Here is a 24,979-nt window from a genome sequence, read left to right on the forward strand (position 1 = left end):
AGCTAAGCATATTTTATCCTAATCCATTATTTCTCCCCATTCTATCCATCTTCCCACCATCTAATATGAAGAATATCAGAGATGGATACATTGAAATTTGGTTTTAGATAGCATTATGACTGAAATATCACCCTGTGATAATAGGGTGACTGGTGGGGCTTTGTGTTCCTTTGGCTGAGATTGAGAGTTTTTGTCTGAATGAAGAATAAGAAGAGGGACCCTTCTCCATGGCTCCAGCTTTTAATAAGCCCTCAAAACAATACCATTACCTCTTCCTATCTCTTCAGCCCTAGAAGTGGTAACAGCTTCCACTGCTGATAATATTTGGTTGCTTCACTATTTGTTCCCTTAACTCCGCCTACACCTGTCAATGACTCCTTCACTAAAATCTCTTCATTTAAGTTACTTGAGATAAATCCCATTTCCTGCTGAGATGCTGACTGATAAAAAGTACAAATGGAATTAGAAAAGTAGTATTCCAATTTAGTAAAAATAAATAAATAAGGATGTTAATTTATAATCTTTGTTACATGAAACCTAGAGAGCAGCATTTCTCATAGTATGTTCTGTTGATCTCCTATGGCTTTTATTTAAGAATTAGCCGAAGTACTTAAAATGCAGATTCCAAGGTTCCTTCCCAAATCTGAATTTCTGGAAGTGAGCACCGATAAGCAACACTTTCAATAAGCCCTCCCAGAAAATTCTTTGCACTTTTAAAGTTTCTTAAACTAGAGTTTAAGAATCATTGTTCAAAAGTAGTGGTTCTCCTAACTTGCATTCCTGGAATAAATTCCACTTGGTCTTGATGCACTATTCTTTAAAAAAAAAAAAAAAAAAAAAAAAAAGGTACTAATTCTTAAAGTGTGGTTCTCCAGACCAGCAGTATCAGCATCACCTGGGAACTTGTTAGAAAAGCAAATTCTTGGGCCCCACCCCAGTCCTACTGAGTGAGAAACTCTGAGAGTGAAGCCCAGCAATCCATCTCAATAAGCCTTCCAGGTGATTCTGGTGATTCTGGTGGACACTTCAAGTTTGTAAACCACCATTCTAGAGTTTTGTCTCTTCTCTGTATGACAAACATGTGGTTTTTGTCAGCCTAACATCTGTTCCCAAATACTATGTGATCCAAATAGGACTAACTACATTACCAACTCCCACCACATATCAGAGAGCTGAGAACTTAACCAAGACCTTACCCATAAGGGTATACCATCCTCTGACTTTAATGATGGGCTCAAGAATGAGCATATGATCCACTTGAGCCACTCAAAGTACATGGCAAAGTACATGGCAGGTCATTGTTGGTTAGAATTATTAGGATAGATTCTTATTTTCCATTGTGATTGCTAAACCAGAGGCTGACAATGGGTAAATGGAACCAAGCACAGGACTGAGTGCTTTACAGACATCTCAGATACCAATTCATGGTTCAGATATGTTAAGTTTTGAGTGCCACTGGGAGAGCCATATTGAAACAACTTATATACTGCTACAAGATAGAACCAGGTTTCCTAACTAGAAATAGGAAGTTGGAACATGGGATTGTGAGAACAACCACTGGGTTAAAATGTTCTTATCATGGATTAACACAGGGTTCATCTCCTGTCTCTCTAGAAACTGTATTAGAATGATAGTAATCCCAAACATCTGCCAAAATTAAGAATGCCCTCAATCTCTGGGCAGAACCAATCCTACTGGTAGCAATGAAAATAAAATTGTAGGAAACAAAGAGACAGAGTCCTGTCAAACGTTTACACTCCCCTTATATTCCCCATTAATTATTATGCCAAGTACTCAGATATTACTTGCCCTGCTGCCAACTATGTGCGTGAAGGTGGGATTACACAACTGTCTGAACATTCAATGGATCCCAGAGGTGAAATAACTCACTCAACTATGGGGGCAGACAATCAAGCTTTTTGCCCATGACTTACATCCAAGCTTCTATAATCATGACCTGGCAAGCATTCTGACCCCTTTTATTATTATTTCACTCAAGACAGAAATTAAAAGCCTGTGGAGACAGTCACTCACATTTTCTTTTAATTGACTAGAGACTCTGAGGACAAGTTTCTCCCCAATATTTTATAGAAGCAGTATATCAAAAGAGTAAGTATTACTTCCTATTTCAAGATAGTGAACTAAAGACTTATGTCCCCTTCTAAAAACAAAAAAACAAAACAACAACAAAAAAAAAGACAAACCCTCAAACAACAAGGAGTAAAATAGACATCAACTCCTTCATAGATATCAGAAGAACTGTGGTATGGCTAACCACAATCTGTGCAGACGGAAAGTGAACAAAGAAAGAGGTCAACAATACAGAAGAGAAGAGCTAGGTCAAATCTAAACGTATACTTAGATAGATTATTTATATTTATTCACCCCCTGAAATTTATTTATTCATCCCCAAAAATTCTGAAAAGTACCAGGTAAGCACAGAGAGTGAGGTAAGGTGAGATCTGAAGACAAGTATGTTATTTTAAAGGCTGTGTAAGCAACAGTTAGGTAGCCAGACCTCTACTGGAAACAGAAAATATAATCTCTGGAGAAGCTTAACTAAATAAGTGACTCCAAATTAGGAGGACACCAGTTATAGAATAACATGGGAATAGGAGAAGCACCTCAAAATACATGGATGAAGAAAACATCTACATCCTGGACAGTCAATCCTCTAACTCCCTTCCCCACCTGGCTCCAGAATACTTGGGACTAGGTTCGTGTCCCCAGACAGGAGTTTTAAAAAACTCTAGAGAAAGAAAACCACCTCAGGAGAAAAGACCTATAGCTACAGATAGTTGAGTCCCCCATAAAACAGTAAGGTAGTCCCCTAACTATCCTAAGATGAAGCCCATCAGTTAATAAGCCCTGGCATGTGGCCCTAGGGACACACAATTTGCAGTCAGCCTTTATTGCTTGACTGTTAAATATAAATGAGTAGCCAATAAGTATATGAAAAGATGTTCAACATCATTAGCCATCAGAGAAATGCAAATCAAAACCACAATGAGATACCACCACATACCCACTACAGTTGCTATAATCAAAAAGATGAACAATAATGTGTTGGCAAAGATATAGAGAACCTCATCCTTGATGAAACCCTCATGCATCTCTGGTAGGAATAAAAATTGGTGCAGCAACTTTGGAAAACAGTTTGGCAGTTCCTCAAAAAGTTAAACAGAGTTACCATAAAACCTAGCAATTCCACTCATAGGTATATACCCAAGAGAAATGAAAATGTATGTCCATGCAAAAACTTTAATACAAATATTCATAACAGTATTACTCATAATAGCCAGAAAACAGAAAGTCTAAATGTCCATCAACTGATGAACAGATATGGTACGTCCATACAATGGAATACTATTCTGCAATAAAAAGGAATGAAATACTGATACATGCGAAGCTAGATAAACTTTGGAAACATTGTTAAGTGAAAGTAAGCCACCACAAAAGACCTCATATTGTATGATTTCATTTATTTAAATGTCCAGAATATTTAAATCTCTAGAGTCAGAAAGTGGATTACTGGTTGCCTAAGACTAGGGAGTTTGGATGGAAACAGGGAGTGACCATTAATGGGGATGATATTGTGATTTATAGAAATATATATGAAAGTCACTCAAATGACCAAAATATACTTCTCATGTATATTTGGTCTCATAAATATTTAGCTGGCTGTTTCTGAATTATATTCTTTTATAATAAACCAGTAATCTAATAAGTAAATTGTTTCTCTGAATTCTGTAAGCCACTCCAGCAAATTAATCAAACTCAAAGAAGAGGTCATGGGAACCTCTGATTTACAGCAGGTCGGTCAGAAGTACAGGTAACAACCTGGGCTTCCACTGGTTTCTGAAGTTTAAGGAGGGAGTGGTGGGAACCTCCAATCTGTAGCTAGTCAGTCAGAAGCACAGGTAACAATCTAGGCTTGCAATTGGCATCTGAAGGGTGTGGAGGTGGTTTGCAGACTGAGCCTTCAATCTATATTGAAATCTGATGCTATCTCTGGGTAGATAGTATCAGAATTGAGTTTATCTGAAGAACACCAAGCTGGTGTCTACAGAATTACTTGGTGCTATATGGGAAACACCCACCTCCACACAGTGGAATTGAATCTCAGAACCATTTCAATGGTTATGGGGTTTATTTTGGAGTGGTAAAAATGTTCTAAAATTGATGAGGTGATGGCTGCACAACTCCATAAGTATAATAAGAAAAACACTGAATTGTGTGCTTTAAATAGGTGAAATGTGTAATATGACATAATTCAATTTAAAAATTTTTGAAAGAAATATTATATGGCTAGATAGACAGACAGAGAGATAGATAGATGGGTAGCCAGCCAAGGATAGCCCAATAGCTAATTGTGTACTTTCCTTCCCTCTTCCCACTTATCGTACATTCAGCAGCCAGGTTTTTACTGTCCAAAACAGGAAAGGAGGAAAAAAAAAAGGAGGAATGTTTTTTCTCTTTAAAAAAACAATTGACCTACCTGGGAAGAACTACAGTGATTAATGTAAGTGCTAACTCCTGGGAATATACAGACCTCCTCTCCTCATTTAGTTATTAGATGGTCTCTAATTTAAGCTAGTTCCTCATCCACTCACTTTAAAGCTCCCACTTTCACACTTCTTAGTCTTTTAACCATGTGCACTTAATTTGTTACCACTTTCACATTTCTTAGTATACTGATTGATCCTCAAATAAAAACTGACAACTGGATATAAGGAAAACTTGCAATTAAAAAAAAAAAAAGCCCAAGAAAAACACACGAACAAAAGAAAAATTACTCCAGAACAAAATGAGATCATTCAAAAAGTAGAAAATTAGGGGGCAAAATAATCCCATGCTTCCAGGATGACAGGCAGGTCTCCAGAAACTAGAGGAAATTGACAGATTCAATAGTATGATATAAAGCTTAGAAAACCTTGAGGAATTGTTAGACTAGGTATATTTAAAAAAAAAAAAAACACTATAAACATTTTCCTTTGAGTAGCAAAGGACATTGTATCCATAAATGTATCCATTGGCTCCTGGTACACTACACTGAACAATATTTACATAATTGAAACAAAGTATGTATTAACTTTTAGAACTATCTATAAAGAAGCCATTGAAGTTTTAGCTATAACAACAGACCAGTATATAAATATTATTACCTTGACAAAGGAAGAATAAAGGCGAGGATGACAAAGTTGAGAGACTTAAGGTAGGAAGAAATAATGGTAAAGAGAAAATGGCTAATGTGCTCATTTCACAAAATGTGGTATCAAGGTATTGAAAGCTGATGGAATAAGAAAGTTTAAGTATCCTGTGTGAAGGTGCAGATGTAAGCAGTCATAAAAATGACTCTTGATAAAACTGGAGGAAGGATAAGAGAAAGGATTTGTCAATAATCAAAACCTTTATCACTGTAGTACACCAACAGACAAAATCTAAATAGAATGAATCAAAAAACAGTGGTATAATCATATTATTTAGAGATAAGTAGTTAGCCATCAGAAACAATAAAGGCAGACATGAATCATATTGGAGAGGAGGTAGAAGCAGGGGGGACTGATGCCTTCATTAAGTTTGTACTATGTGACTTTTTATTTTTAACAAATTAAGTACACATGGTTAAAAGTTATTTTGAATGCTTCTATGATCTTGCAAGGCTTAAGGTAAAGTCTGTTTTTAAAGAGGTAATAATGTATTTTGCTAACATACTTCTGATGTCTCTCTGCTAACCATAGGAGGTTCATCTCTGATTTTCTAACAGCCCTGCAGTAAATTGAACCATACTAAAAGGTGTCATTAAATTTCTCTACCTTCATTTAAGATAGTACATAAATGTGTAATTTTTAAGTGGGAGAGGAAGGAGAGGAGAATGAGTAGGTATAATATATAAAAAATAGATTATTGAAAAGCCAAAAAAGTGGAAGACTGACTTCCACACTTCTAGCTCACTTCAATAATTGTGTGATAAATTCAAGAGGCTCAACTATTCTATAATAAGCACTATATAAATCCTAAAACTCTACCATAAAATATTAGCCTTTAAAAGCCAGAAAAACATAACTATTGCCAGTTAATCTCAAAACTGAGGAAAGTTTACAAGAAATATGGTTCAGGTATATTAGAAGTCCCTAGTTTTAATGTCTTCATTAACTGCATAATCTATTAGGCCCAATGCCTACTAACCTATATATCATTTGTCATATTTACATTTATCCCAATACAATTAATAAACACTGATTCCCCAACAGATAATCTATTCTACACACTAACATCAAAACAATATGGTTTTCAGGAAGTTGGGCAGGAGAAGCAAAGAAAGAGTATGGGATGAATGATGGAGCCAATTTCCCAAGTTTCAATAGAATTTGTCACCATCTTTCAAAAAGAAAAGAACCATTGATTGTGTTCCCAAATTATATTATGTGTTGATCAATTCAAGAACAGCCTAATACTTCTGAGAAAACCACAGAATAACAGGATTTTAAATAATCTTTCATTGAAAGGCAAAAGTTAAACATCATATTCCTTTAGAGAACTAGAAACAGTAGACATATTAATAGCACTAGGCACTGTTCCTAATATATCAGGACCCACATTAAAACCACTGCTAAAGTCTAGAAATGGTCATAACAAATCTTTCAACCTTACAGCATAAAAGTCAGTTGATAATTTCTTTGTCTAACACCTAATAAAATTCATTCTTCTAAAATTGTGGAAAAGCTAAGAACAGTCCTCCCTTATTATAAAGTTTCCTGTTACAAAGTTGCATGGTTTACACATATGTTACACTTTATTACAGAAAAAAAAAAAGTCCTCCTTATAACACCCTCTTTGTTGTAATACTCAACATACTTTGCCTCCAGGCTAGATATATAATGAAAGCAAAATGAATTCAGACAGATTGTTGAGGAAAAAAGCTAGTTTCTTTTTAGTAGTCTTTCTAAAGTCTTTTTTCTTTCCTTGTAGCTTTTCATCATCTCAACATTTTGTTCCCATTGAACATTTTCCTTTTTTTTTTTTTTCACATATTTCCTTTGGTAAATGAAAAGTGATAGATTGTTAAAACGAGTTTGTACTACCTTGGAAACAAGCACTTTTAATATACAACCCCTGCCTTTCAAAACCTTGTACAAATTTCATCTTTAGGACAATGAACTGTATAGGACTTAATCAACCAGCTGCAAAAAGCCATATGAAATCTTAATTTTCCACTCAGACATTTTTATGCTCACAGTCCCCTAAAATCATGAATATAACTTTCCAAATTAGATTGAGGAATAGTTCTCAGTTATTGTTTCCATATTAAATAGTACTGTCTTATTTTAGCAAAAATCTAGAATTGCTTCCTTAAAAGGTTTTTGCTTGCAAATTTCATTGTAAGGAAATTTGGTATAAACACCCTGCTTATTTTTAACTTAGGCAGAAATATACCTCAAATATTAATATTAAATAGAGGGGGGCTCAAGTGCCTTAAAATTTTTTAATAGTGACAATCATTCTACATTTGTTTGACACTTTTATTTTAGTATTGTCCACATAAAGAATTATCTAAGGATGTTCATAGCAGCTTTATTCATTTTAGTCAAAAACTGGAAACCACGCAAATGTCCATCAAAAAGATAATGTATTTAAAATTTATTTTATATATATATATATATATATATATATATATATATATATATATATATATCCTCTGTTACACAGAGTACTCCTAATGCACTTTTAAAATAATTTTAACTTGATAGTAGTCAACACAAACATTTGTTTTCCATATTAAGCATTAACATATATCTCTACCTATGTTTTAGAATTTAAATCTGCAAGCAAGAGTCTCCTTGTAGAATGCAAAAGGATTAATGAATCAACTTAATTCAACAGAGACTGAGGTGAAGAGAGCAGGGAGGGGAGAGCAGACTGTTCATTTCCCATTGTGATATTTTTAATACAATTTTTTTATTAATTTTGTGGGGGGGTAATTAGGTTTATTTATTTGGAGGTACTGGGGATTGAATCCAGGACCTCATGCATGCTAAGCACACACTCTATCACTGAGCTATACCCCGCCCCCCGGCAACGTGTTTTGTAGATGATTTTTTTTTAATTCTTGGAACCCTTTATATCACAGTGCCATCTGAATAAAGTAGTTTTATGGTAATCATTTTCCTTCTCAATTGAGTAAAATATTTAATAGCTTAGTTATTCCACTGTTAAGAAGGAGACCATGATTAAACATATATATAGATCAAAAATGGCTGTCAAATCCCATCAAGACTACCATATTTAACCATCCTCTTGTCAAAGGCAGACCCAACCAGACATTTCCATAACACTTTCCCAGCCTTGGCATTTGGCCACCATGAAAGAAAGTATTTTTTTTTCAAAAAACACCAAGAAACTTCAAATTTTCTTTTTAACCTTTCCCCTTCTTAGCCATCATAGGCAAGGAGGTATTTAACCACTAAATTTCTATAGTATGTATATAGAGGGAATCAGAACTCACCTTTCAGGAAAAGTAATGACTTTAAATGATCATGTAGGAAAAGAATTTGCAGACTACAGGGGACCCTCTTTATAACCTTCCCCCAGGAACTAAAGGTTTTATAAAACGTAATATACAGGAAGACACTATTTGAAAGTGACATTGTTTTATGGGTCTTGGACCAGAAATTTTATAAATGAATACCATATATATGAGAAAAACCAGCACAGGATGAGAATCAATCCTATCATCCCCTTGATCTTCTGGCTTTTCACTGTGGATCCATAAAGAATCTTAAAAACAAATGAGGGAAGTTCTCCTATATTATAAAACACCTATACTTAAATGCTTAGGCAAGAAACGGAAGCCAGCACACCATAGGGATTCTTCCATAACATTATTCTCCAACATTTCAACCATATCTATTAGAAAATAGGGGCTATATGGTTCACTGGTGAGACAAGGGTTATCAAAACATTATCCTTTGATTCCCTATAAGGAAAATAGTGTTAATCTTTTATTAGCACTAACATCTCCACACCAAAAAAGCAAGGTTGTTTCTGGCTGTTTATTCACCCTACTTGAGCATATCAGTTCACTCTCTGGTTGGCAATCAAAGAATCCAGACAGCTTTGGGAAGCACAGCCTCTCAGCAACCGCATGTGGCCACTAATACATTTCCTTGGCAGATAAGTAAAAGGCTTCAGTTTAGAAAATTAGAAGTTATTTGAAGGCTTAGGATCTGATTATCTAGAGTTGCCTCAAGATGAAGCAAAGGTGACTTACTCATTCCTCTGTTCACTATTTTCTTTGGCGGACTTTTTATTCCAAAGAATTCATGAATTTTTATTTATGTGACAATATAATCCCATACAAGCTTATAGAAGTCATTTAATGATTTAAAAAATATTCCACCATGCTCATATATATTATTAGTAAAATCTGTTCACCTCTTTTACTGACAATTATATTTCAAACATACTGAACCTTTTATATATAGTATTTTCTTTCCACTTCAGTCACAAACATGGGACTACTATGCTGTCAGACCTTTATAATCTATACCATGACCATATATGTCTACACTCTGACATTAAACTTTCCTTGATAAAAATTCTACTTTTTTGAAGTTCCATTTTACTGAAAAAAAATCAAAGTAAAATAAAAGAACTGGAAGAGTTAAAGGAAAATAAGCTTTCACAAGGCACAGAAAGGAGAGAGGTAAAAGGGTTAAAGTGAAGAAATATCTTTTATACTAAATATTAAAGAATTTAAATAATTTTTAAATTAAAAACTTTTTAATTTGTGAACATCATCACAAGAAGTCAATAATTTTGAATATTATATTTTATGCTGAAAACATATTAATAACATAAGGATGGATAATATATAAAAATAAAACTCAAGAAAACTCATTATTTCTACTGTTAAGCTTGTCTTGTATAAACACTGCCTCACTGGCATATTGAGAAATAATTTGAGCAAAGGTGAATCCCAGAGACCCAAATGGTCACCATCACTTTTACCACTATGGGAGACAATAACTACCATGACACATGCACTGTAATGGGAGTTCAACCCGTGTTTGTTAATGAAGAAAACAAAACTCAGAAGTTGGCTAGATTGAGGGAATCAGGCTAAAATTTGTTTCTGAAAAATAACCTTGAAAGCCTGACAGGTATGGTATATCAGCCCTGCTCAGCTACGTGGCTATTTTGGGTCATTCACTCAACAAATACTTATTTAGCCCACTACAGGCCAAGGACTGTACAGAATAGTAGACACCCGATGGTGAACAAAAGACATGGCCTTTGCCCTCATTAAGCTTACGAAAAACCTCCCTCTCCTTTCTCTCTCATAGTTCACATAAACCCTCTCTCTAACAAGACAATTAAATAAGAGGTAATGTATTAGAAAGAACATAGGCTTTAGAATCAGTTAGTTCTGGATTCAAAGCCTCACTCTACCCAAGTATGATTTGCAGCAAGATCCTTGTCTTCTGTGAGATTTTGTTTCCCTGTTGGGGAAATTATAATTAAGTTACCTATCCTACAGGGTTAAATGCAATAATACAACATATAGGAGATAATAAAAATTAGCTCTTTCCATATAGTCTTCTCTATAAAGAAATATAAAACTTCCTGCTGGAAAATCAAACTACAGAAGACAGAAACATCAAAACTCTGCAAGGGAGAGATCTTTCTAAGCTTAGAAGAAACAGAATAAATTCAACAGGAAAGGAACGATTTGACCACATTAAAATACATACATACACGCACACAGTTGAATACCCACTACAATGTGTGGGTCATGGTAGGTCCTGTCACCCATAGTGGTAAAAGTGGGGGATGATTACTTAGGCCTCTGGGATTCACTTTGGCTCAGATTATTTCTCAATATGCCAGTGAGGCAGCATTACACACGATACACACACACACACACACACACACACACACACACATACAATTTAAAAGCCAAGAGCAATCTGGCAAAAAGACACTCACATCAAGTACAAAGAAATTATTCTTTACTAAATAAATAGCTCATATAATAAAAACAAAATAAAAGATTGTTCAGGAGTCTACCAGAATCATCCAAACAACTGAACTGTAGAATCCACAAGAATTTTTATGATAAACATCCGTTCTTCAAATCTGGCAGTCATGGCAACAACAACAACAACAAAAATCTGGCAGTCAAGGGACTACTTTCAAAAAACCCTGTCAAAAATATAACATTATGGGCTAAACAAACAAATAAATAATTAAATGATAAAAGAAAAAAGAATAGTAAACATACACCAGCAGCAGTGGAACAAAAGAACACAATATAATGCCATAACCTTTGAAAAATGGTGACCATCAAGAAACATAGATGTTTCTAAGAATCTCTAGGACTAGACTAAGTGCATTTTGTGAAAGTGCTAAATCCACTCCACATAAGGAGGAGGGGGTGGAAAGAGTGTGAATAAACAAAATTCTGAAAACCTTACTATAACTCTCAAATTTAGGGGAAGTCAGATCCAGAGGGGATGTAGACAGTCTAGAGAAATAGAAATGCCCAGGATAACTAAAGCTCTACCTTTACCTTTACCACATTTCCTTTTCTATCAGACAAAAAAAAATTTTTTTACCATGCTGATGTTTCTCTGCCAAAAGAAAAACAGAAATAAAAATAGCAGCCACAACAAATATCTCCAGCAATGATGATAAGTATGGGGAGTGGAAGATGGGCTAGAGGAGCCTCACACACATCCACAAGGGGCCAAGAAAAGTCAAGGGCAGAAGGAAGAGGAGCAGGGTGGGGGGAAGTCATCACAGAAAAGATCCAAAATCTTGAGAATACCCTCCCCATCTTCCAAGATAACAAGTTACAGACCATCCAGGTGGAGTGAATAGCGATTCAAAACAATTAGCAAAACCACAAAAGACAGAGCTAGGCCAGATTGTCCATATGCAAATTAATCTGCCACGGCCGCAGACACGCCCTCCCCCACCCCACTCCCATCCCCACTGCCCCCACAGACAAGTGACAGGCAGAGACACCAAGCAACATCCAGCCTCAAAATAGTGTGTCAGAAAGGAAAACAAACTCATCTCTGACTGGGTGGGAGTGAAGGCAAGGAAAATTCACCAGCATCATAAAAAGCAAACTGGCCCAGACAGAGTTGACCAGGCTACACTTGAACAGGATAAGAAGAGACTGGCCTGGCCACAAATACACTATAGAAAGAAGGCAGGGAGAGATGGAGGGGGAAGACAACATACAAAAGACGGATGAAGAAAACCAAGAATCAGCAGGAGGCATTGATAACTGTCAGAAGTGCTGTCATACATGCTTCCCATCAGTCCTAGAGTACTGATACAGGGTACTCCCCATCCACTTGCAGACACTGTTACCAGAGATCCTTAGCTGTGACTGGGCACACCCTATGTGCAGCTCAAGAGGGCTTTCCCAGAATATAAAACGTGCATAGGTTTCAAATCACTGAATGAAATTTTTTTGCCATTTTAAAGGAAAGGCATACCACATTGTTTACTTCTTCACAGCAGGCTGACAGTGAACTCAAAGCCCACAGATGCCAAACTCAAATTTTCACACCTCCAATTGCTTTACATATAGCCCAAATTAGCATATATTTAGCCATTAAGAGTATGCCTGCTTTGCATACCCTGCAAAACTGCACCTAACATCTGCTAGCCATAGATAAGACAAATTCTGGGGCTATAAAAGACTCCAAGTCATGGCTGCCTTTCACAGCTCCCTGACAGACTCACCATCTTGCATCTGAGCAACATCACCTAGATGCTTGTTCCTTGCCCTCTCCCACTTTGGGTGGTAGTCCTGTGTCACTGTCTCTGGAAGATCTCCTGCTGTGAGAGACTTCCCCTCACATGAAATCTTGTCAAAGTATCATCTATGAGATGCTACTGCCATCTCATAGTCACGTCTTTTTCCTTGATCAGCCCCCAAATCCTCAAACTCACCAGTTAATTATTCACTGATATTCCCCCAAAGGCCCAACTCCCCCATTTTCAGTTTTAGTGGTAAAAGGAGAATTGACCATACCTCCAGCACAAGTAACTCTGGGCCAAGTCTAATCACATTCCTCTGGTAACAGTGACAGTGACAGTTCAGAGATGGTCGAACCAGAGCCACTGAGTTGGAAAGAGAACTTTGTTGAGCCTTCTGGAGGTAAGCAGGCATTTTTTCATATGGACTAGAATTTGAAAAGTAAGATTTAGAGCTGCTATAGCCATCTTGTAACCAGGAGGAAACAACTTGTCCAAGGAAATGGAAGCAAGAGATGAAAAGAGAGAAACCAGATCTGAAGGTCCAGATTATGAAAAACCAGTAGATTTCTTACTCTTTCTTAAGCCACTATCAACTGCAATCAAAAGAATCCTCAGTTGTAGCAAAGGTAAGGTTGAAAAGAGAAAAGAAACAAGCCCAATGGAAAAGCAGAAATTGGGAGTTTTGGGGTTTTGATGGTAACATTTCTTCAAGTCTTGAGCTGTCGATTGTTTGAGGTTAGCTCAAAATATAAATATCCCCGTGTACAACAAAGTTTATGATCAAGAAAATTAATTTTTAAAATTAGAGCAGACTATAGATAATAATACTGTATTGTATGCTTTTAAATCTGTAAGAGATACAAATATCAGAACATTCTGTTGTACACATGAAGCTGATATAATCAATTCTATATCAATTATACCTCAATTTTTAAAAATCTGTTTTAAAAAAGTAGATTTCATGCTAATTGTTATTACCACGGTAAAATTATAAATAGATAGATGATTAGATAGATAGAATAAATGGAAGAGGAAAAAAATGAGAGCCAAGATGTTGGAGAAGGTAAAAAATTGACGAAAGAACCAGATGGTGGTGATAATCCTATTGCAAAGAAACTTTTTTCCATAAACTATACTTCATTATGAAGACATAGCAATTTTACATGACTAAAAAGCACAAATTATGTAATGAGAAAAGATTTTTAAAACACAACTGGCTCATCATAATCCAGTGTAATTTTCAAATAAAAATGTACTCAAGTTAATTTTTTCAACAAAATATCATGGAAGGCATTCTCTTTATTGGATCAAGATTTCATGGAAAAGGGAAATAGCTCAGTGGTTAGTAAGCACAAGGTCCTGGGTTCAATACCCAGTCCCTCCATTAAAAATAAATAAATAAATAAATAAATAAACAAACAAACAAACAAACAAACAAATAAATAAAGATTTTATCCCATGTCCTCAAAGATTTCTCCCTCCTTATGAAACCTTTTCACCTCCAGCTAGGGCCTTATTTTTCTCTTACCCTTCATGGCCAAACCTCTTCATAAAACAGTTTTCCACTGGGATTCCACTTCTTCTGTATGGATTCCTCATTCTGGGACCAATGCTCCTATCCTTCTGTTAAAACTGTCCTCCCTATGATCACCAATGACATCCAAATGGCAAAATCCAATACTTTCTTTTCAATACTCCAGCTGTTTAAGCTCTAACACTACTGAGTCCTTTCCTACCTCTTAAAACTTTCTTTCCTCTCTTTCCATGACACCATGTTCTCCTGTCTCTCCATTTATATGTCTCTTAATCTCTTGTGTTAGTTCATCTTCCTATCTCTACCCTTAAATTTGTCACTCTCAACAAATATAGTCATAGTACTCTATCTATTCATACAGTAATATATTCTTCTCCATTAAAGATCAGCTGGTAGCTAGAGGACATAATTTTGCCTTACTAGGGGCTTTAAACTATAGGTAAGAAAATTAATTGAGGAACCTGAAAATACCAAGATTTTTTACAACAAAGTAATTTTTTAAAGTGCTCCAAAGCCTGAAAAATAATCTTCTCAGAGGAACAAACTACCCTAGAAGGAATTTGAATGGCTTATTCTACAGGCAATGAAAGCTTTATACTGAAGACCATACAACTATTCATTTATAGGAAACTGGGGTTAGTAACCTCCAGATTAAAATGCATAAAAATAAAGAGCTGGAATTTAAAAAGTAACAGCACTTTGCCCCACCCTCATTTCCTCCCCTCCCCTCACACACATACGCACGTGCGCGCGCGCGCGCACACACACACACTTACATAGCCTGAGTTGCTTTATCCTCAGCATAACTTTGTACATATCTATCTCCATTTCAACTCACCACATTATACTACAGTTAATTCTTAGTCTTTATTGCCCTCTAGGTTGTGAGCTGCTTGAGAACATAAACTGTTTTTTATTCATAATCATTCTACTCTGAGAAACTAGTACAGTGTCTGGTCACAAAAGACACTCAATAAATGTGCACTGAATGGATGGATGGATGGATGGATGGACAGAGAGATGATGCAACTAACACCACACTTGCTCTAGTTCTTGAAAGTTCCCAAACATCTTCAACTATTTCTTCCCAGTGTCCATGTCACACACTTGAAAGATCTCTATACATTATAAGGTTCATCAACCTGCCTCAGCCCTACAGGACATATTTTGGGTAACTGAGGATATAACTATGGAGTCTCTAAGTCACATTATGAGTGAAGGAAATTCTACCTCAAATTTATCTTGACAGTAGCAAGATACATGACGTAGACCATATAAAGTATCATATTTTACCAATCTAAGTATATACAGTTGGGGTTTGGGGGATTTTTTGTTGTTGTTGTCATTGTTTTCAGGTAATCCTACCAAAGTATGCTAATTCTTTTTTTTAATGCAGTTGTTGACCTTAAAACAATAACATTCTTTCTTCACTTAACTACTGGCTTTCTGTTAGTAAACATAAATGCTGTCCTTTTCCAAACACTATTTGAAAATGGCAAGATTAACTAAAAAAAAAAAAAAAAAAAAAAAAAAGAAGCCACTCATGAACATATTTACAAAACAGAAACAGACTCAGACATAGTAAGCAAACTTATGGTTATCAGGAGAAAAGGGGAGGGGAAGGGATAAGTTGGGAGTTTGACATGTGCAAATACTAACTACTCTATATAACATAGATTAAAAACCAAATTTATTCTGTATAGTACCAGGAACAATATTCAATACTTTGTAATAACCTATAATGAAAAAGAATATGAAAACAAATATATATGTATATGTATGACTGAAACATTATGCTGTACACCAGAAATTGACACATTATAACTGACTATATTTCAATTGAAAATAAATTAATTAAGGGTGGGAAGGGACAGACTGGGAGTTCAAAATCTGTATATACTGACAGGCAAGTACAGAATAGATAAACAAGATTACACTGTATACCACAGGGAAATATATACAAGACCTTATGGTAGCTCACAGCAAAAGATATGTGACAATTAATATACGTAGGTTCATATATAACTGAAAAATTTTGCTCTACACTGGTATTTGACACAACATTGTAAAATGACTATAACTCAATAAAAAATGTTTAAAAATAACATTTAGACAAAATATATTTCATAATTTTCTAAAAAAAAGAAAAGAAAAGAAATTAATTAATTAAATTAAATAAAATGGCAAGCTTATCTTAATTAGGTAAAGTACCATGTCAATAACAACTAGAAGTTGTAGTGACACAAGGAAATAAAAGCAGAGGAAAATCTGGCATTTGTTCCTTTTTTCAAAAACAAGTAGAGTTCAAATTACCAAACAAAATAAATAACACCAATTTTAGTAACATATTTTTAAATCAGTTCAAATCCACCTTTTCAAAACTGATTTAGTACAGGGAAATATACACAAGATCTTACAGTAGCTCACAGAGAAAAAAAATGTGACAATGAATATATATATTTTCATGTATAACTGAAAAATTTTGCTCTACACTGGAATTTGACACAACATTGTAAAATGATTATAAATCAATAAAAAATGTTAAAGAAAAAAACTGATTTAGCATATTTCCAAACTATAATTTGATTGTCCATGCTTATACCACTCACTAAGTTTTGCAAGCATTAATTTGTCAACAGTATAAAAAGCAAAGATAAAGTATCATTTTTATAAAAACCCAGAGTCACATGTTCCTTCATAAAAGCAGCTTACATTTAAATCAAAGAAACTATTAACATTTTTAACTTCAAACACGTCTTCCACACTCCTCTGTGAAAGAAAAAAGAAAGCCCAATATAGCCACTAATACTGCACATTTCAGTCATTTCCCCCTAAAAGTATAACATAGAAAGAATAATAATTTAAATTCTGGAATGGTAGGTAGTAGTTTGAATAATGAAAGATATTAGGGAAATATTCTTCAACTAGTTCATAAAACTAGATTTCCTATTTCTTTATCACTTCTTTCTCATTGATAAACATTGCGTGCACGTAGTTTGAGGTAAAACTAAAACTTACTGCATCAAATGAATGCACCTTTGAGTGTTTGCAAATGTATAAAAGGTGTTTTTGAAAGATTTTCTTAACATAAGCAAGCAAACAAAAAAAGTTTAGAAAAAATAGTAATTACTCCTTTGCTAATTCCAAATAATACATTACCCACCCACATATAATCTCTATGATTATTTTTAGGGGGTACTCTTCTTACTAATCAAAGCATCAACAAAAAAAAAATGAAATTGAAAAGCAAATATCTGACCCAAAATTATCCAACATGTTTTCCATCATCTATGAAGAATCAAAGTTATACACTAAATTTAGCCAAACCACGTATACATCCTTCTGATAGAAAAGTTTTCTCCTGAATTAGGAAGAAGGTAAATTTACTCACAGCCCAGATAGCTCAGTTTAGTATGGTTACCACCACAAGATTCTAGAAGCAGAGAGCCTGGGTTGGAATCCCTCCTCTACCGTTCACTAAGTATTTCTTAAGTTACTCAACCTGTAAAGCACTTATAACATTGCCTGGTACAGAATAAGAACTCAGTAGATGCAAGGTGGCAGCAAACCTATAGATCTCTGCGACATGGCATCGCCTGGAAGACCATCAGAAATCCAAGCTCTCAGTCCAATTCCAGACTCAAAGAGTTAGAACCTGCATTTTTATCATGATCTCATGATTCAAATGCAAATTAAAATTTGAGAAGCATAGGTAAAAAGCATTTTTACATTATATTCTGAGATGTTACCTATAATAATTAATTTAGCAAGAACCATTCCATTGCCTTTCTGCAGTTTTAAGAAGTTAGAATAATTTTTAGTAAAAGGCAAAGTATTACTTGGGATAAAAATTCCTCCGTTAAGTAATTCCTTACAATACCTTACTCAAAGGCAGAATCAACTAAAGCCCAAGGTTGTAGAGGACTGCCATCTAGTGGTAGTTCATTCTGCTATCCATCCCAAAGAAACTCCCTCTGCCTTCCTGTACTTTAAACACATTTGTTTTAAAATGCTGCTAGGTTTTCTTTTTGCTTGCTTCCTTTCTTGAGGACTAGTAACATGATTACCCAACTTCATAATTTTACAAGAAGGCATCTTAAATACAGAAGAAGGTAATTTTTAAATTTCCTTTTTTAAACTCAGATCAAGTCTATGGACATTTTCAAATTAAAAAAAAAGACTGACCCGCTCTCTTCTGGAAAGGTGCACATCAGACACACACTAGTGACATAAGGCTTAGAAAAGGGACTTTCTTTTGAAACGTTCATTTCTTGGGGTGACTTTTACTTTTTTCTTCCTAAGTTCTATACTTTTTACACTTTATTTATACAGTGGCAGGGGTGCTTTCAGATTAAGAAAAAAGTATTTTATAACCTTCTGACTCAATAACTCTACTTCTGCATTCTATCCTAAGGAAACAATCAGAAACATGGACAAAGATTTATGTTCAAAAGTGTTCATTTCAGCAAACCAAACTTAATAGCTTCATAATAACCCACAGAATCTACGCATCAAAACTTAGTCATTCGCCTCTGTTACTCATTAGGATCACTTCTAGTTTTTCTATATTACAAATAAATACATATATGTATATACAAAAGGAAGGAAAGGAAGGCAGAAAGAGGAAGGAAATAACTAAACTTGATGTGACTTTTCCACATGTTGGATCATTTCCTGATATACATTCCCATAAACCACATATCAGCATTCAAGAGCATTTTCATGGTTCTTAATAGCCAATCTGCTTTATAAGAGTATTGTATCATTTTACATGGCCACAAGCAATGTAGGTTGTACAGTCTGTACCATCACCTCTCTAGCATCAGGTTTCATTCCGCAGCTAATTTTTTAACAGTTTTATCATTAAGATATAATTTACTTACCACCCCTTAAAAAGTATACAACTCATTGTAAAATGATTATAAATCAATAAAAAATGTTTTTAAAAAAAGTATACAACTCAATAGTTTTTAGCGTATTTATAGAACTGTGCAATCATCACCATAATCCAATTTTAGATCATTTTCATCATCCCAGAAACATTGTACCAATTAGCAGAAACTACCCATTCCCTCTGGCAGCCCCCAAAATGGCTAATTTTTACTAACTTACCACTCCATTACTTTTTCATGTTTTCATATAGATATCTCAATAATATTAAGTAAGTGTTTCAAACTCATGAAACAGAATAATTGCTTCTGCTACTCAGATATTTCTATTTCAAACTATGAAATATCCCACTTAACCATAGAAAAGTAAGACATGTCATAATAGCTTATTACTTTTTCAAAATGTACTTTTTTTATGAAGTATAGTTGATTTACAATGTTGTGTTAGTTTCTGGTGTACAGAATAGTGATTCAGTTATACATATATATCTACTCTTTTTCACATTATTTTTCATTATAGCTTATTACTAGCTATTGAATATACCTCCCTGTGCTATACTGTAGGACTTGTTGTTTATCTATTTTATATATACCAGTTTGTACCTGCTAATCCCAAACTTCCAATTTATCCCTCCCTGCCTTTCCCCTTCAGTAACCAGAAGCTTATTTTCTGTATCTGTGAGTCTGTTTCTATTTGGTAAATAAGTCCATTTCATTTTTCAGATTCCACATATAAGTGATATCATATGATATCTGTCTTTCTCTGTTTGACATACTTCATTTAGTATGATAATCTCTAGGTCCAACCTTTTTTTTTGTACAATTTATTTTTATTTATTTATTTTGGGGAGAGGTAATTAGGTTTATTTATTTATTTATTCTTAGAGCAGGTACTGTAGGTCCATCCACGTGGCTGCAAATGGCATTATTTCATTCTTTTTTATGGCTGAGTGGTATTCCACTGTATAAATACACCACAGCTTCTTTATGCAGTCATCTGCCAATGGACATTTAGATTGCTTTCATGCCTTGGCTATTGTAAATAATGCTGCTATGAACATTGCGGTGCATGTATCTTTTCGAATTGAAGTTTCCTCCAGATATATGTCCAGGAGTGGGATTGCTGGATCATATGTTAAGTCTGTTTTTAGTGTTTTAAGGAATCTCCATTCTATTTTCCACAGTGGCTGCACCAATTTACATTCCCACCAACAGTGTAGGAGGGTTCCCTCTTCTCCACACCCTCTCAAATTTATCATTTGTGGACTTTTTAATGATGGCCATTCTGGCTGGTGTGAGGTGATACTTCACTGTAGTTTTGATTTGCATCTCTCTGATAATTAGCGATATTGAGCATCTTTTCATGTGTCTATTGGCCATCTATATATCTTCACTGGAGAAATTTCTATTTAGGTCTTCCATCCATTTCAAAAGATTCTTTTTAAATGTAAGGCATAATTTAAGAACTAAGAGAAGATATCATGTAAGTACAAGGTTATCTATTCTTTTCAAAACTAGTAGCAACTATCATTACTTTGGAAGTTCATTAGTAAAGCTAGCAAAAATGTCACACAAAAGTAAGGAACTGCTTTTTATTTGATTTATTTAAAACTTTATTTTAATTGAATTAACTTGATCTGATATTAAAAATAGAGTGCAATCAGTGTAAGATAGCATTTGACGTGTGATCTAAAGAATTGTCTTTTAAAAAATAAATTAATAAATAATTGTCTTGATGCTAACAAAAAAATTAAAACTTACTTTCATTTAGCCAAAGCAATTTTTCTCACACAATTTTTTTGACTCCAGATGTACAGAATTTAGCAGAGCATTCTTTTGGAGATTTAGTAGGGGTAAGAAAATTTAAAACAGTTAATTAAACAAGGAAGACCTAGGTTCCCTGGTCATGTCAGACATTTTTTTAAAGGACAGTGAAAACCAGTTTCAACACCTTTTTGGGAAGGGACACCTCACAAATAGAAGTTAGTCTCTCATCAAATTTTACCTCTTTCTCTCCTCTTTTCATCTAACTCTGGACATCTCCCATATTCTTCAAATAATCCAAACAGTCCTGTTACTCAAGTTAAGCAATACAGCAATCCAGCCAAGTATTTTGTTTCATATAATTTTAATTACACAAAACATTTATTTGTACATCACCACCCAAAATATTCTTGACTGCTAATTGGTATGCTCAAAATCATCTATTCCTTGCCTTTACCTCTATCTATGAAAAAGCTGAGTTCACATAATTAAAGGATAATTCTAAAATAAAGTCATTTTTTTCACATCACTAAAGAAAAATCTAATATAGGTAGTCTACTTTTTATTAACACAACAGTTAAACAATAAACTCATAAACTTGAGCCCAAAGAGAGCTCAAATATAAAATCCCTAGTTACATGTTCAGCAGGTGCCACATGCACACACTCAGAAACAAAACCACAGAGGTAAGTGTCACCACTTGGCTTCCTTTCTCACTCCAGCACCAGCAGCTCCTCTATCACCCTGTCATGGTGAAGCGAGGGGAGTGGGACCATAAACAATCTTCCCACACCAACAGCAGCAGTTTACACAAGCAAGCACCTAGACCTAGTAACTCAAGTTCTGGGACTAGGGGGAGCATGCTTACAGGTAGCCTTTGTGCTAATTAGGAAAAGATACCCCCAAGGTGAGAGGAACTCAGCCTCACTGAGACAGTACTTTGTGAAATTTAGAAAAGGCATTGTTCCTCTAGGGAGGATTATTCCAGGCCAGGGCACATGGCTTAACGAGCAAGATCAGGTCTGCATTTCAGTCTCCACATGCCCCTGTTCCAGGTGCTCTGGTGCCGAAACAATCTGCACAACCCTGTACAGTGGCCATGGAGGTGGTTGAAGTGGAGACAAAGGTCCATAGCTTAACCTTGCCTACAGCAAGAAGAGCAGGGACCCCTTATAAGTGAAGAGATCAATCCCTTCTTCCACCGAGAGAAACAGACACACATTCCACCACACACACAAACAAGCTCAATTTCAGTCAGCTCATGCATAAAAGACAAAATCTGGAGAAAAGGCAGTTTTAGAAATATCTCTATAGACCACATAAAAGTGTTGGTTATATGAAAATCAAACACATTCAATGTTTAAAGTTTTCTTTTTTATTACTTTGTTCAAGTATTTGAATATAAAATTTTCAAAAATATGTTTAACTCTCTCTGAGATTCATACCACGCAATCCTCCATTTTCATATGACCAAATATTCTAAATCTGGACCTTGTAATAGCACACTTATGATTAAATGCAAATTACCTTTTACACCACCAAATGGTCCATAAGTCATATTGCAGGCTGTTCGCTGAAGATTATGTTCATACATCAATTTGATCTGATATTGGTTCCCATGTTCCACATTACCCAAAGTTCCTACGGAGAAGAAATAAAAGGACTGCTTTGTATTTTTTTACACTGAAAAATATTAATATCTTCTCATCCTCTAAACCAATTCCAAGTAACTCAATTTCAATGAAATTTAAAATGACAAAGCTCTAAAACATTATGTATTATGAACAATTAGCATACTGATGACATAGAATGCTAGCACAGTTAAAACAATTTAAGTCTCAGCTAGATTATACCATTAGATGAAAAACTACCCTGGGTGACATTTTATTATCTATTTCTATTCTGTCTGAGCAAAGTATAATTATTTAAATAACAACAAAACCCTCCAGTTTCAGTTCTGAAATAAATGAGGTCAAGCTTCCTGCACTTATAACAATGACAGAGCAAAAACATGACTCAAAGTGTCTAAGAAAAAAATTCTGCATACTTTCAAGCAATTCAATTTTCTGTCACAACTCTCAAAATATTCCACCCTCTAATACATTATATTCTAATTTAATAGAGAGATCTTCTAAAGCTTTCCTCAGCAGGTAAATAGAACAATATGTTTTCTCTGAAGTCTGCCAAGAAGAATCTCCTTCAGCAAAGAAAAATACTTGCCCTGCATTTAATAGATCATACGTGCTACAACCACTTTCTAGTTCTTTCCAAATGAGAAAAGACTCTTTATCTGTATTTCACTCTCTAATTGTTAGGCTTTCTAGAGTTCGTACAGTTAGAGCTATATACCAGTGACCAGGCAAGAACATTATGATAATAAGAAGTGTTGGAAAGAAAAATGATTCCTAATGCAATTTTTTTCATTAAGAAGCATGTTTATCATTCATTAAAAAATGCAACAGTTAAAGAAAAGCTTAAAATATCATAAAGCAAATGAAATAGTCCCCAAATTGGATAATATTAGATCATTAAAAACCTAAGTATATATGTTTTTATATATGCATATGTACATACATATTTATACATGATCGTTTATTTACCGATGTGCACTGAGGTTGTAAGAACAGAAATATTTCTACTTCCATTTTAGACACCTTAAGTTCAAAAAAATTCAATAAATTTCCCCTAAAATCACACAGCTGATAAAGAACACAATACTCAAACTAGGCCTTTAGAATCAGCACTATATATCCTGGTGCCTGGTTGTCCATCCTTTAACAACTTTCAGGGAACCTGGTAAGCCAATGACAATTTCAAAAAAGAAAAATGCAGCATCAAGAATATGTTATTCCCACCTCTACCTTTCTCACCCTGGCCTTCTCTTCCTCATTTGAAAGGTAAAGGGTTGAAAGGGAAAAAATTAACAGGGGATGATTTCCTGGAGGAAAATCACTTCTACTCAGATCTTTGCCCCTGAAAATAATAACAGACTTCACACACCAATAGAATAAAAAATAAAGAGAAAGACTCAAATATGCCAGCTAACACTGATAGGAGATGAAAGCTTTCTGGAATCCAAATGGTAGTAAAATCAGTAAGGCCCAGAGAAACTGGGGCTTATCACATACATACCAGCCACATGGGAAAAAAAAAAAAAAACAAAACTCTAACTAAATACCTAACTCACAGCATTGACCTAAGGATGGATAGTTCTAGCCTTTAAAAAAACAAACAAACAAAAAAAGAAGTTCTGAGAAACTTTTGGTTTGTCCCTACAGAAATTCCAAATTTCATTCTGCACCTAAAACCAGATGGACCTCTCTGAGTAAGGAATGCATTTACTCTTGCCTGTTAGCCAAAAAGTTAGTCAATATTTAAACAAATTTGCATAAAATGACACTAGGATTTATCTTCTGAAAAAGTACCAAATGCATTGATAAATTTTTAAATTTCAGGTGAAAGGACTTTAAAATATAATAGTGCGACTATGGAGAACAAAAAACAATTTATTTTCCTTCAGTGCTAACCTTGGAATAAAGGTAGTATTTGAAAATCTAAAAACACCACTTTTTCTTCTAGAAAAGCATGAATGACATCAGATCAAAATTACATAGGTTTCCTTTGCCCTTGGATATATAGACTCAATACAGTAAATGTATATCTATAATTATAGTCTCCATGTAGCTAAAGTTAATATAAAGTTCCATCAATTATAAAGTAAAATTTATAATTTTATAAGGTTTCTGGCCTTATTTAAACATAATTTGATTTAAACAAAAAAAATTCTCTGGAAAAATCAAAGGTCACCTTGAAAACAGGATTTGGTGCTATTTTATATAACTGCTGAGACATCTAATGATGTTAAATGAAATAAAAGATATTACAGAGTAGGTTAAAAGGTTCATTGTATTAAATAACCAAATTAGATTATAAAAGCTTGTCAAAAGTAAACAGCCACATCTTTTTGCCCTCTCACTGCAAATATCAAAATTCTATAAATACGTCAAATGCT

The 24,979-nt window shown here is 34.6% G+C and overlaps 1 protein-coding gene across 20 annotated transcripts in view; it reads right to left on the reverse strand.

Annotated features, from left to right (window-relative positions):
• BBS9 (Bardet-Biedl syndrome 9) overlaps positions 1-24,979 on the reverse strand; it is a 462,928-nt gene that overhangs the window by 413,717 nt on the left and 24,232 nt on the right. For all 20 annotated transcript variants that reach the window (XR_012508126.1, XR_012508125.1, XR_012508123.1 and 17 more), the window contains one exon: positions 22,495-22,608. Coding sequence is in view for 12 of the 20 variants with exons in the window: in XM_074367248.1 (XP_074223349.1) it covers positions 22,495-22,608 (114 nt within the window). In the remaining 8 variants the exon portion in view is untranslated. The remainder of the gene's footprint in view (positions 1-22,494; positions 22,609-24,979) is intronic.

The sequence above is a fragment of the Camelus bactrianus genome, chromosome 7 (genome assembly GCF_048773025.1).
Source record: "Camelus bactrianus isolate YW-2024 breed Bactrian camel chromosome 7, ASM4877302v1, whole genome shotgun sequence".
NCBI classification, from domain to species: Eukaryota; Metazoa; Chordata; class Mammalia; order Artiodactyla; family Camelidae; genus Camelus; species Camelus bactrianus.